Source organism: Ylistrum balloti, unplaced genomic scaffold (assembly GCF_031769215.1).
Source record: "Ylistrum balloti isolate Yb309-2 unplaced genomic scaffold, AGI_CSIRO_Ybal_v1 Utg370574, whole genome shotgun sequence".
NCBI classification, from domain to species: Eukaryota; Metazoa; Mollusca; class Bivalvia; order Pectinida; family Pectinidae; genus Ylistrum; species Ylistrum balloti.
In genome coordinates, this window is record NW_026782359.1 from 1,120,111 (window position 1) to 1,137,384 (window position 17,274).

Sequence of the window (17,274 nt, forward strand, 5' to 3'; positions counted from 1 at the left end):
GAGATAGAAATCTGTTAATATTCAATATCTGACAGATCACAGTCAACACTGAGACAGAAATCTTGAATATTTAATATCTGACAGATCACAGTCAACACTGAGATAGAAATCTGCAAATATTTAATATATCACAGTCAACAATATCTGTTAATACATATTACAGTCAACACTGAGACAGAAATCTGCAAATATTTAATATCTGACAGATCACAGTCAACACTGAGACAGAAATCTGTTAATATTCAATATCTGACAGATCACAGTCAACACTGAGACAGAAATCTGCGAATATTCAATATCTGACAGATCACAGTCAACACTGAGACAGAAATCTTGAATATTTAATATCTGACAGATCATAGTTAACACTGAGACAGAAATCTGTGAATATTCTATATCTGACATATTACAGTCAACACTGAGACAGAAATCTGCGAATATTCAATATCTGACAGATCACAGTCAACACTGAGACAGAAATCTTGAATATTTAATATCTGACAGATCATAGTTAACACTGAGACAGAAATCTGTGAATATTCTATATCTGACAGATCACAGTCAACACTGAGACAGAAATCTTGAATATTTAATATCTGACAGATCACAGTTAACACTGAGACAGAAATCTGTGAATATTCTATATCTGACATATTACAGTCAACACTGAGACAGAAATCTTGAATATTTAATATCTGACAGATCACAGTTAACACTGAGACAGAAATCTGTGAATATTCTATATCTGACAGATCACAGTCAACACTGAGACAGAAATCTTGAATATTTAATATCTGACAGATCACAGTAAACACTGAGACAGAAATCTGTGAATATTCTATATCTGACATATTACAGTCAACACTGAGACAGAAATCTGCAAATATTTAATATCTGACAGATCACAGTCAACACTGAGACAGAAATCTGCAAATATTTAATATCTGACAGATCACAGTCAACACTGAGATAGAAATCTGTTAATATTCAATATCTGACATATTACAGTCAACACTGAGACAGAAATCTGCAAATATTTAATATCTGACAGATCACAGTCAACACTGAGACAGAAATCTTGAATATTTAATATCTGACAGATCACAGTCAACACTGAGACAGAAATCTTGAATATTTAATATCTGACAGATCACAGTTAACACTGAGACAGAAATCTGTGAATATTCTATATCTGACAGATCACAGTCAACACTGAGACAGAAATCTTGAATATTTAATATCTGACAGATCACAGTCAACACTGAGACAGAAATCTTGAATATTTAATATCTGACAGATCACAGTTAACACTGAGACAGAAATCTGTGAATATTCTATATCTGACAGATCACAGTCAACACTGAGACAGAAATCTTGAATATTTAATATCTGACAGATCACAGTCAACACTGAGACAGAAATCTTGAATATTTAATATCTGACAGATCACAGTTAACACTGAGACAGAAATCTGTGAATATTCTATATCTGACATATCACAATATTCAATATCTGACAGATCACAGTTAACACTGAGACAGAAATCTTGAATATTTAATATCTGACAGATCACAGTCAACACTGAGACAGAAATCTTGAATATTTAATATCTGACAGATCACAGTCAACACTGAGACAGAAATCTTGAATATTTAATATCTGACAGATCACAGTTAACACTGAGACAGAAATCTGTGAATATTCTATATCTGACAGATCACAGTCAACACTGAGACAGAAATCTTGAATATTTAATATCTGACAGATCACAGTTAACACTGAGACAGAAATCTGTGAATATTCTATATCTGACATATTACAGTCAACACTGAGACAGAAATCTGCGAATATTTAATATCTGACAGATCACAGTTAACACTGAGACAGAAATCTTGAATATTTAATATCTGACAGATCACAGTCAACACTGAGACAGAAATCTTGAATATTTAATATCTGACAGATCACAGTCAACACTGAGACAGAAATCTTGAATATTTAATATCTGACAGATCATAGTTAACACTGAGACAGAAATCTGTGAATATTCTATATCTGACATATTACAGTCAACACTGAGACAGAAATCTGCAAATATTTAATATCTGACAGATCACAGTCAACACTGAGACAGAAATCTGCAAATATTTAATATCTGACAGATCACAGTCAACACTGAGATAGAAATCTGTTAATATTCAATATCTGACATATTACAGTCAACACTGAGACAGAAATCTGCAAATATTTAATATCTGACAGATCACAGTCAACACTGAGACAGAAATCTGTTAATATTCAATATCTGACAGATCACAGTCAACACTGAGACAGAAATCTGCGAATATTCAATATCTGACAGATCACAGTCAACACTGAGACAGAAATCTTGAATATTTAATATCTGACAGATCACAGTTAACACTGAGACAGAAATCTGTGAATATTCTATATCTGACATATCACAATATTCAATATCTGACAGATCACAGTTAACACTGAGACAGAAATCTGTGAATATTCTATATCTGACATATCACAATATTCAATATCTGACAGATCACAGTTAACACTGAGACAGAAATCTGTGAATATTCTATATCTGACATATCACAATATTCAATATCTGACAGATCACAGTTAACACTGAGACAGAAATCTGTGAATATTTAATATCTGACAGATCACAGTCAACACTGAGACAGAAATCTGTGAATATGTAATATCTGACAGATCACAGTCAACACTGAGACAGAAATCTGTGAATATGTAATATCTGACAGATCACAGTCAACACTGAGACAGAAATCTGTGAATATTCAACATCTGACAGATCAAGGTTAGCAATGAGAAAGAAATCTACTGATATTTGATATCTAACAGATCACAGTTTATAAATAGACAGAAACCTGTCGATATTTGATATCTGACAGATCACAGTTAACAATGAGACAGAAATATATGAATTCATTAATTATTCTGGTAGATCACAATTAACACTGAGACAGAAAACTGTGGATATTGGTATCTGATATTTTGTTTGTGTGGACCCATTCTACATTTAAAACCATAAAATTGTTAAGATTTTAGCCAGTATCCTTATAGTTCAATATCAATGTTGTATTTAGCCAAGAGAAAAGTTTAGCACCTTGGACACTTATGACCTTTAACATGGGTTAAGGTCTTTCATATAAACAAACAAGCATCTTGGCCCTTGAAGGAGCAGACAGCTGTATGATGCAGTTTATGTGATAAATTGACTCTACCGTAATTATGGTACTAAATGGTGCTTTCAATTGTATGTCATTTAAGGATCCAATATTAGTATCCTGGGCCTTTTGGTTGGTTAAGAGAAGAAGCTGGTAAAAGATTTCAATACATTTGACCTGTCTGACCTTGAAAGTGGGCCATGGTCAATCATTTTATCAAACTTGGTCCCTGCATGCTACACCTCACCACAGGCCTAACATCAGTATTCCAGACCTTTTGGTTGTTGTGATGATGTCATTAGAAAATTTTAACACATCTGACCCCTGTGACCTTGAAATTGGGTCAAGGTCTACCATCCCAGCCAGGTACCCTTATATCAGAGAAGTATATCTTAAGATTTCAACGCATTTGAACCTAGAGACCCTGAAACTGGTTGAAGGTCAGTCATCTGAGCATGCTACTCTAGTATCAGCACCTTTTTATGGCCTTTTGATTATTGCAAATAACTTATTAGAAGAGTTTTACAAATTTTACCCCTGTGACCTTGAAACTATATCAAGGTCAATCAATTGAACTAATTTGAAAGTCATTCAAACTGAAAGACCACAGTTACGGTAACCATAGCAACAATCAATAAAGAAATTATACTTAAATTTTTCAACAACATAGGGTGCAGATAATCTATACGTGAATTCTCATTGAAATCTGCCAAGTCTAAACGGTCAGAATGAAAAAGCATACTGAGTATTGCTAAAGCCATATATGTCCTCTACAGGCTATCATGCTTTATAAAAGTGTGATGAGAATTCCTCAAGGGATGACATAGCTAGAACACTGACATTTATTTTCTAAAATTTGGTAAGTGACCTTGGCCAAACAACCCTGAAACTTGAACTTGTCAAGATCTTTCAATTGTTTGTAAGAGTGTGAAGTTTGATCAAAACCCTATAAGGAATAAAGGAATGCAGAAAATTTTCTAAAAGAGTAATGGTGACCTTGACCCAACAGCACTGAAACTCAGATATTTTAATGTTTTATGTCTGAGTGAATTTTGATGAAAATTCAGCATGGAATGAAGCTGCTAGAGTGCTGACAATGACAGTGACCTTGATCCAACAACCCTAGATGCCAATGCACAATATCATGATACTGATAAGTCCATTGATCAGTTAAAAATTCTAGGATTATTTCGACAATGCTTGAACTTTTACTTTTACCATTGTCAATGAATCAGTCAGAAAGGGACATAATTAGTAAATGATACCATATACATAATACTCATCATTATGGGGTAGTTCAGACATGTATACAAGTAAAGTTTCATTGAAATCCAGGATTATCTGTCTATGATAGTCTAGTAAGAGTTGTCCAAATAGCAGACAGATACATGGAAAAGCACCTCTAGCACCTCTTGTAACTTTGTTGTTGAGATATAAAAACTCAATTGAGTTGTAGACACACAAATTGCCACCCTCATCTGTCTTTTCTTGATAAATTTAAACAGTTCCATTAAAACTTACCTGATCCAATCACTAGTTTTAAGAGCATTTTTCAACATTGCACATCTGTGTTTGGCAGAAACCAAGCCCTAGAAATGAAAAAATACACACTTAATTCTCTTTAGTTTTCTTCAGCTAGCAATCAACTCATTATGGAAAATACAAATTAAAGAAACTCACAACCTGCTTTTCATTTCAATATCTATACAATATTTTTCTGAATAAGTCTACCGGTAGTAATTTGCAGTAAAGTGTTGAAAATTACTATCAGTGTATACTACACTCATCAGCTCTAATATCAAATGTGGGGTAAATGGGGTAAAGTAAAAATATAATCAAAATGGGAATCTCATTTTTGCTAACCTTGCACATCTGTAAATGGAATGAGCAAACATATTTTCCCTAGCTGGTAATGACCTTCTGGAAATTTAATTTCATCACAAATCAATAACTGTTGTCAAATATATCTCGGTTAGTCATATATGGAATCATGTATCAACTACTACATTATAATATACATACATAGTGTGCATGTATTAACAAGATGTACATACAATGTATACCTGAATAAAGCATCCCTTCAAATTTTCCAAACAAGTAGTTCAGTCTTAAATGTAGACCACCAAATATTACAATGATACATTATTTTCTGTAAAACACCTGGTTTGAAGTTAAGATCCGAATGGAAATGGGATTCAATTATAAAAACATTGCAAAAGTAGGTACCGGTACATAATATTCTTGAAGATCTTAAACCTTGTGGACTAACAGTGTAATTATTGTACACTACAGCTGCATGTATCTGCCCTTGAATACATACTCCCAGGTATTCTGTACCTCACTGTTGACTTTTCTACAGATGGCACTCTTTTTTTTTTTTCGTTTTCATCAGCCTTTGATTTCCGTGTTATGATGCCGAGGGTATAAATGATTTAGATCTGAAGGCTTTAATTCCCTCTGGTTACAAAGCAGATATCAGCTTCATCAAAATGCTTCAGGAAGCATTTCTATTAGATTGTTAATCTATTAAGTCATTGCACCAAGGACTATAATCATAACAAGATCTGCCGATGTTTATCTCTCTTGGATGACATAATGCTGACTTATTTAGACCAGACATGAATCAATTTTTCTACCATTTAAAGATTTCTTCCTTTCCTAAATGAAAACCTTTTAAGCAACATGTGATTTGAACTGCCCTGTGGGGCATGATTAAGCATTGATTTCAAGGTATCCTATAATAGCAGTTACTTGGAGCACTCTTATAAATACAGGGAATATGGATGTCTCTACATATGCCCTACAAAATATGATACCCAAAAGAGAAGGCAGTTTTGTGATATATTAGGTCATCCATAAGAGATCTTTGGTGACCTATCACGATATTATTCAGAAAACAACATGGCAACCTTCCAAACCAATTGTTGATTCCCATCAGATTTCTCGCCAATGTTACAGTATATAGCATTTCAATGTTATACAACTTTAGATAACATATCTGCAGTGCAAACCAAGCCATTTGAAATGGCTATCCTAATGGTGATCACCTCAGTTCAACAGTCAAACCAGTATCATTCTGTAAAAGGGCAAAACTGTCAAGTTTTGACTGTGAAATTACAGGTGAAATTCTCTATAGATTCAACTAAGTGAATTACACATGACATTCTGTAAAGGTTGAACTTTATGAAATTACAGGTGAACATTCACAAAGCAATTGTTGATAACAGTGTCTGGTTGTATGCCATGGGCACTTTAAACAAAAGTCTATAACTCTGTATATGACTTGAAATTGATATAATCACTAAAAAATGATTAAATGTAACTCCAATAGTGGCAATACTGTTAAATAAGACTAACAGTTTATCATGAATCTATGAGAGAACTTTTTCCTGTCATTTACCAAAGAAATCACCATGGTCATACACACTCTTTTTGAAGTTTTGATGGTAAGCTAGAAAATGTTTCCAGAAACATCAGCAGTATCAACCAATTCAATTTGATATCTAAGAGTTACATCTGAAGCACTTGTCAATGTTAATACATGCCTTTACCACAGGTCATCAGACCACATTGTGTATTGTTGGGTATATACATATGGCACATGGACAGATGAACTGGCAAAGTGTAGATGGATAAAAACAACATTGTATATGGTTTGGTATTACATATGGATGGATGAACTGACAGAGTGTAGATGGATGAACAATCACATCGTATATTGTTGTGTATAACATATGGATGGATGAACTGACTGAGTGTAGATGGATGAACAATCACATCATATATTGTTAGGTAGACGAAAGGTCAAAACCCTTTCACTGAACCTTGTGTTTGTAAATATATTGACTTTTTCTGATACAGTAAAATGTTCCTGAGTATGGTAGCCTAAGTGTCTGGCTCTTAATGTCCATTACATAACCAGCTGTAGGATCAATATGTATAGTGTGGTGGAGAACCAAGAGAGCTGATAAAAGACTATTACGTCTATCACAGTGAGCACTAACTTAAATTTCTTATGAAAATGTACTCACTAAATTTGGATTCTTTATCACAAATAATCCCATAGGGCCTGTATGGACTATAAAACTAAATACAATCTTTAACAAGAGGCCCAATGGACCTGCAGTGTTCACCTCCTATATATATACCGACAAAATATCATGCATCTAGGCCTTTTAGTTCATATGAAAAATTCACGTAAATGTTTTAACAAATTTGACCCCTGTGACCTTGAAGTCAAGGTCATTTCTTTTTGCAATCTTTGTCGGGATTCATCAAAGGAACATACCAGCCAAATATCAAAACATTTGGTCTGTTGGTTATTGAGAAGAAGTAGTTTAAAGGAAAAAGTTGATGCCAGATGCCAGGCCAGGTAAGCTAAAAACAGTGTTCTGGTATTTGTATATACTAGATTCAATTCAGCGTTTTACTGCTACGGAGCATCAATACTTTTTACTTTCTAAGTTAATTCATTCCTATCACATAATACATAAACCTTTCTCTCATTCACACAAAGCTTTCATTCAAAATAAAAATTACAAATGAACAAAACAACACCATAACACCATCCTGGGAAGCATACAACTACAAGATATTTGATATTATAAGGTCTATATCTTATCTAAACAACACCAAAACATCACAGCAGTACAATGACAAATAATTAGATGTTCTAGGGTCTATTAGACCTAAACAACACCATAACACCATCCTGGAAAGCATACAACTACAAGGTACTTGATATTATAGGGTCTATATCTTATCTAAACAACACCAAAACATCACAGCAGTACAATGACAAATAATTAGATGTTCTAGGGTCTATTTTACATAAACAACACTAAAACATCACCCAGTACAATGACAAATAATTAGATGTTCTAGGGTCTATTTGACCTAAACAACACTAAAACATCACAGCAGAACAATGACAAGTTTGGCTGTTCTAGGGTCTATTTTACATAAACAACAATAAAACATCACCCAGTTCAATGACAAATAATTAGATGTTCCAGGGTCTATTTTACATAAACAACACTAAAACATCACCAAGTACAATGACAAATAATTAGATGTTCCAGGGTCTATTTTACCTAAACAACACTAAAACATCACCCAGTACAATGACAAATAATTAGATGTTCTAGGGTCTATTTTACCTAAACAACACTAAAACATCACCCAGTACAATGACAAATAATTAAATGTTCCAGGGTCTATTTTACCAATTCACCCCAATACACCAACACATTACTGAATGTTCTAGAGTCTAATCTACCAAACAGATACATGGTATTGATAAGTTTTGGTTCCATATTAATGTCTGATTTTGTAACCTTGGTAACATACTAGTATATCTATGTTGCTATGTACATAATATTTAATAATGTGTTAACAGATGTTTCCTGTTTGTACCATGAAAGCATGAGACCAACCCCTGATCAATAATCCTTAACAATGAGCTAACGTAATCATTCTAAGTCAGTTTTTATCAAACATAGTCCAAGATGATGTTTGAATAATGACATTAATTTGTTTTTTTCCTAACAAAATACACACTGCATTCAGATTGCCATCTAACAGGTCAATAGAATCAGTCACATGACTCAGATCCTTCCTACAATCTTATAGACGGGTTAAACAAGCTATCAGTCAATGAGAATAGTCAGACAACAAGAGCAGAGTCTTGGTTTCTAATGACAGTAACTCAGTCGAAGATTTAAAATAGAGAGTTGAAAAAATTAAGTTGTCACTTAAAAGATGACAATGAGATTCTGGAAGTGATTATAAAGAAAATAAACATAAATCATTCTGTCAACAAAATAGCCACTAAAACAGATGGAAATGAAAGTTCTTGATAGCCATGTAAATAAAACATTTCAGATTTATGCATGAATTACATCTAGTAACAGAGAAACCCTATTTCCCAAACCCATGACTCTGTCCACTATCTGTCTGACCATGGACCCCACTATCTGTCTGACCATGGACCCCACTATCTGCCTGACCATGGACCCCACTATCTGTCTGACCATGGACCCCACTATCTGTCTGGCTATGGACCCCACTATCTGTCTGACCATGGACCCCACTATCTGCCTGACCATGGACCCCACTATCTGTCTGACCATGGACCCCACTATCTGTCTGACCATGGACCCCACTATCTGTCTGACCATGGAACCCACTATCTGCCTGACCATGGACCCCACTATCTGCCTCGCCATGGACCCCACTATCTGTCTGGCCATGGACCCCACTATCTGTCTGGCCATGGACCCCACTATCTGTCTGACCCCACTATCTGCCTGACCATGGACCCCACTATCTGTCTGACCATGGACCCCATTATATCCCCTATGAACCAACAGCTATGTAACTCAGATAATTTAGATGATAAGTTCCAACCAAATCAAAAATCCACTATAAAACTAGCTATATGGGTTCAAGTGCCATTGTCATTTTCTCTAAAATATAAGGATATTGATGGTTTACCTGATCAACCAAAAATTTCTGAGAAAATCTGCAAAGAAAAAAGTGCTGACAGACAGACAGTGACAGATTCAGGACTTACTATTTAACCTGTCTTAAAGGCCACCATTATATCTAGGTCATCTGTCTATAAAGGCCACTTTTTTTAGTTTACTATGCAATACAATACACATTAACTGAACCTCCATATAAAAGACACCTGTGTATAAAGGCCACTTTTCTCTGCTCCCTTGAGTGGCCTTTACAGATAGGTTTGATGGTAAGATTAAAGAACTTACCTTTTTTCCATAGCCATCACTGACTGGTGACATAATACCACCTATCACGCTATAACGGCCCGTTTTGTTCAATGTGTCCTTTGCTAACTCTGCAAAAGAAAAGAAATTATAATAAAAAGATATTTTCAAGCACTGTTAATCAATGGCTTACTCTTTGTTTAGCTATTATGAAGAGATTCACTATTAGTTTTAGTCAATTCATGAACAAAGAAAAATTGTATGATAAATAAACAATGTCACTTCAAAATTGCTTGAAAGTTTGAACCCTAAAATGAAAAATAATTTCATGTATACAGCAAAAGCCCTATAGGCCCTGTATTGCTCACCTGGTTTAGTTTGCTGAAATTGATTAATTCGAACTAAAGGAATAGGATCTTAAACACTTCTATTTATTTCCCCTATTGGCCCCACCCCTCCTGCCTCAATGGTCCAAGGGTCAGACACACCATTTACACAAATAGATTTCCCTTCAACCAAGCATGCTTCTGACCAAAGTTGGACAATATCCTGCAATTTATGAAAAACAAGATAGATCTTCCCCTATAAGACCCAAACCTGTTCTGTCCCAGTGGGCCACAACCCACTGTTTATACAAAACTGATATCCCTTACTGAAGAACAAGGTAGATTTTAAAGAAATATACTTATTTTGCCCTATTGGGACCCATCCCTCAGGTTCCAGATCCGTTGTTAATACAAATTGGTTTATCTTCCCCCAAGAATGTTTCAGACCAAATTTGGTTAAAATCTGCTCAGTTGTTCATAACTTAAGTCCAGGTGGTCTAAAAAGACAATTGTAACACTGCAAATGAGGTCATTACTCAATCCAATGCCTCCACTATCTAGAATCAAGCCCATATGGCTCTGTCTCATACTCAACCAACTGAGCTGAGATAACTGATTGGTATTATTTCATTGGCTAGTAGTTACAAAACTTACAGAAAAGAAAGGTGTTTTTATTTATAACAATAAAGGTAGCAATGTTAACCTGTCCAAGGTTTTCCCTGGGACCTGAGATATATATGACTGTACAAAAACATGATGCACTATTGTCTAAAATGCTGTTATGAAATCCAATATAACGTATTACTTTCTATCAAAGAACCACAACGTGGATTATTCATCAATGTTATATGAACAAAATATATCATATCATGATAACAGAATAATATATATCCTCATAGTAAAACAAGTCAACTACTACATGTATATATAACAAACAACTGTCTATATATCCTCATAGTAAAACAAGTCAACTACATGTATATATAACAAACAACTGTCTATATATCCTCATAGTAAAACAAGTCAACTACATGTATATATAACAAACAACTGTCTATATATCCTCATAGTAAAACAAGTCAACTACATGTATATATAACAAACAACTGTCTATATATCCTCATAACAAGTCAACTACATGTATATATAACAAACAACTGTCTATATATCCTCATAGTAAAACAAGTCAACTACATGTATATATAACAAACAACTGTCTATATATACTCATAACAAGTCAACTACATGTATATATAACAAACAACTGTCTATATATCCTATATAGTACTACATGTATATATAACAAACAACTGTCTATATATCCTCATAGTAAAACAAGTCAACTACATGTATATATAACAAACAACTGTCTATATATCCTCATAACAAGTCAACTACATGTATATACAACAAACAACTGTCTATATATCCTCATAACAAGTCAACTACATGTATATATAACAAACAACTGTCTATATATCCTCATAACAAGTCAACAACTACATGTATATATAACAAACAACTGTCTATATATCCTCATAACAAGTCAACTACATGTATATATAACAAACAACTGTCTATATATCCTCATAACAAGTCATGTATATATAACTACAATGTATATATAACAAACAACTGTCTATATATCCTCATAACAAGTCAACTACTACATGTATATATAACAAACAACTGTCTATATATCCTCATAACAAGTCAACTACATGTATATATAACAAACAACTGTCTATATATCCTCATAACAAGTCAACTACATGTATATATAACAAACAACTGTCTATATATCCTCATAACAAGTCAACTACATGTATATATAACAAACAACTGTCTATATATATAGTCAACTACATGTATATATAACAAACAACTGTCTATATATCCTCATAACAAGTCAACTACATGTATATATAACAAACAACTGTCTATATATCCTCATAACAAGTCAACTACATGTATATATAACAACTGTCTATATATCCTCATAACAAGTCAACTACATGTATATATAACAAACAACTGTCTATATATCCTCATGTATATATAACAAACAACTGTCTATATACAAGTCAACTACATGTATATATAACAAACAACTGTCTATATATCCTCATAACAAGACAACTACAACATGTATATATAACAAACAACTGTCTATATATCCTCATAACAAGTCAAACTACATGTATATATAACAAACAACTGTCTATATATCCTCATAACAAGTCAACTACATGTATATATAACAAACAACTGTCTATATATCCTCATAACAAGTCAACTACATGTATATATAACAAACAACTGTCTATATATCCTCATAACAAGTCAACTACTACATGTATATATATAACAAACAACTGTCTATATATCCTCATAACAAGTCAACTACATGTATATATAACAAACAACTGTCTATATATCCTCATAACATGTCAACTACTACATGTATATATAACAAACAACTGTCTATATATCCTCATAACAAGTCAACTACATGTATATATAACAAACAACTGTCTATATATCCTCATATACAAGTCAACTACATGTCTATATATATAACAAATGTATATATAACAAACAACTGTCTATATATCCTCATAACATGTCAACAACTACATGTATATATAACAAACAACTGTCTATATATCCTCATAACAAGTCAACTACATGTATATATAACAAACAACAGTCTATATATCCTCATAACAAGTCAACTACATGTATATATAACAAACAACTGTCTATATATCCTCATAACAAGTCAACTACATGTATATATAACAAACAACTGTCTAGATATCCTCATAACAAGTCAAATACTACAAGTATATATAACAAACAACTGTCTATATATATATCCTCATAACAAGTCATAAACTACATGTATATATAACAAACAACTGTCTATATATCCTCATAACAAGTCAACTACATGTATATATAACAAACAACTGTCTATATATATATCAACTACTCATAACAATGTCAACTACATGTATATATAACAAACAACTGTCTATATATCCTCATAACAAGTCAACTACATGTATATATAACAAACAACTGTCTATATATCCTCATAACAAGTCAACTACATGTATATATAACAAACAACTGTCTATATATCCTCATAACAAGTCAACTACATGTATATATAACAAACAACTGTCTATATATCATAACAAGTCAACTACATGTATATATATCTATATATCCTCATAACAAGTCAACTACATGTATATATAACAAACAACTGTCTATATATATCCAAGTCAACACATGTATATATAACAAACAACTGTCTATATATCTCATAACAAGTCAACTACATGTATATATAACAAACAACTGTCTATATATCCTCATAACAAGTCAACTACATGTATATATAACAAACAACTGTCTATATATCCTCATAACAAGTCAACTACATGTATATATAACAAACAACTGTCTATATATATATCCTCATGTATATATAACAAGTCTATATACTACATGTATATATAACAAACAACTGTCTATATATCCTCATAACAAGTCTATATATCCTCATAACAAGTCAACTACATGTATATTTAACAAACAACTGTCTATATATCCTCATAACAAGTCAACATACATGTATATATAACAAACAACTGTCAACAAGTCAACTACATGTATATATAACAAACAACTGTCTATATATCCTCATAACAAGTCAACTACTACATGTATATATAACAAACAACTGTCTATATATCCTCATAACAAGTCAACTACATGTATATATAACAAACAACTGTCTATATATCCCCATAACAAGTCAACTACTACATGTATATATAACAAACAACTGTCTATATATCCCCATAACAAGTCAACTACATGTATATAAAACAAACAACTGTCTATATATCCTCATAACAAGTCAACTACATGTATATATAACAAACAACTGTCTATATATCCTCATAACAAGTCAACTACATGTATATATAACAAACAACTGTCTATATATCCTCATAACAAGTCAACTACATGTATATATAACAAACAACTGTCTATATATCATAACAAGTCAACTACATGTATATATAACAAACAACTGTCATAACAAGTCAACTACATGTATATATAACAAACAACTGTCTATATATCCTCATAACAAGTCAACTACATGTATATATAACAAACAACTGTCTATATATCCTCATAACAAGTCAACTACATGTATATATAACAAACAACTGTCTATATATATATCCTACATAACAAACAACTGTCTATATATCCTCATAACAAGTCAACTACATGTATATATAACAAACAACTGTCTATATATATATCAACTACATGTATATATAACAAACAACTGTCTATATATCCTCATAACAAGTCAACTACATGTATATATAACAAACAACTGTCTATATATCCTCATAACAAGTCAACTACATGTATATATAACAAACAACTGTCTATATACATGTATATATAACAAACAACTGTCTATATATCCTCATAACAAGTCAACTACATGTATATATAACAAACAACTGTCTATATATCCTCATAACAAGTCAACTACATGTATATACAACAAACAACTGTCTATATATCCTCATAACATGTCAACTACATGTATATATAACAAACAACTGTCTATATATCCTCATAACAAGTCAACTACATGTATATATAACAAACAACTGTCTATATATCCTCATAACAAGTCAACTACATGTATATATAACAAACAACTGTCTATATATCCTCATAACAAGTCAACTACATGTATATATAACAAACAACTGTCTATATATCCTCATAACAAGTCAACTACATGTATATATAACAAACAATTGTCTATATATCCTCATAACAAGTCAACTACATGTATATATAACAAACAACTGTCTATATATCCTCATGTATATATAACAAGTAACAAGTCAACTACATGTATATATAACAAACAACTGTCTATATATATATCCTACATGTATATATAACAAACAACTGTCTATATATCCTCATAACAAGTCAACTACATGTATATATAACAAACAACTGTCTATATATATATCAACTACATGTATATATAACAAACAACTGTCTATATATCCTCATAACAAGTCAACTACATGTATATATAACAAACAACTGTCTATATATCCTCATAACAAGTCAACTACATGTATATACAACAAACAACTGTCTATATATCCTCATAAAAAGTCAACTACTAAATGTATATATAACAAACAACTGTCTATATATCCTCATAACAAGTCAACTACATGTATATATAACAAACAACTGTCTATATATCCTCATAACAGTCAACTACATGTATATATAACAAACAACTGTCTATATATCAACTACATGTATATACAACAAACAACTGTCTATATATCCTCATAACAAGTCAACTACATGTATATATAACAAACAACTGTCTATATATCCTCATAGTAAAACAAGTCAACTACATGTATATACAACAAACAACTGTCTATATATCCTCATAACATGTCAACTACTACATGTATATATAACAAACAACAGTCTATATATCCTCATAACATGTCAACTACATGTATATATAACAAACAACTGTCTATATATCCTCATAACAAGTCAACTACTACATGTATATATAACAAACAACTGTCTATATATCCTCATAACAAGTCAACTCCATGTATATACAACAAACAACAATACAACAAGTCAACTATATATATATATAACAAACATATACTGTCTATATATCCTCATAAAACAAGTCAACTACATGTATATATAACAAACAACTGTCTATATATCCTCATAACAAGTCAACTACATGTATATATAACAAACAACTGTCTATATATCCTCATAACAAGTCAACTACATGTATATATAACAAACAACTGTCTATATATCCTCATAACAAGTCAACTACATGTATATATAACAAACAACTGTCTATATATCCTCATAACAAGTCAACTACATGTATATATAACAAACAACTGTCTATATATATAGTCAACTACATGTATATATAACAAACAACTGTCTATATATCCTCATAACAAGTCAACTACATGTATATATAACAAACAACTGTCTATATATCCTCATAACAAGTCAACTACATGTATATATAACAAACAACTGTCTATATATCCTCATAACAAGTCAACTACATGTATATATAACAAACAACTGTCTATATATATATCAACTACATGTATATATAACAAACAACTGTCTATAGTCAACTACATGTATATATAACAAACAACTGTCTATATATCCTCATAACAAGTCAACTACATGTATATATAACAAACAACTGTCTATATATCCTCATAACAAGTCAACTACATGTATATATAACAAACAACTGTCTATATATCCTCATAACAAGTCAACTACATGTATATATAACAAACAACTGTCTATATATCCTCATAACAAGTCAACTACATGTATATATAACAAACAACTGTCTATATATCCCCATAACAAGTCAACTACATGTATATATAACAAACAACTGTCTATATATCCTCATAACAAGTCAACTACATGTATATATAACAAACAACTGTCTATATATCCTCATAACAAGTCAACTACATGTATATATAACAAACAACTGTCTATATATCCTCATAACAAGTCAACTACTACATGTATATATAACAAACAACTGTCTATATATCCTCATAACAAGTCAACTACTACATGTATATATAACAAACAACTGTCTATATATCCTCATAACAAGTCAACTACTACATGTATATATAACAAACAACTGTCTATATATCCTCATAACAAGTCAACTACTACATGTATATATAACAAACAACTGTCTATATATCCTCATAACAAGTCAACTACATGTATATATAACAAACAACTGTCTATATATCCTCTATATATAACAAGTCAACTACATGTATATATAACAAACAACTGTCTATATATCCTCATAACAAGTCA

The 17,274-nt window shown here is 31.8% G+C and overlaps 1 protein-coding gene across 2 annotated transcripts in view; it reads right to left on the reverse strand.

The window, feature by feature from the left end:
- The window catches only part of LOC132556507 (nicotinamide/nicotinic acid mononucleotide adenylyltransferase 1-like), a 58,037-nt gene that overhangs the window by 36,843 nt on the left and 3,920 nt on the right, over positions 1-17,274 (reverse strand). For both annotated transcript variants that reach the window (XM_060220916.1, XM_060220915.1), the window contains exons 2-3: positions 9,980-10,068; positions 4,731-4,798 (exon numbers count right to left, since the gene is read on the reverse strand). In XM_060220916.1, the coding sequence (XP_060076899.1) occupies positions 4,731-4,798; positions 9,980-10,068 (157 nt within the window). The remainder of the gene's footprint in view (positions 1-4,730; positions 4,799-9,979; positions 10,069-17,274) is intronic.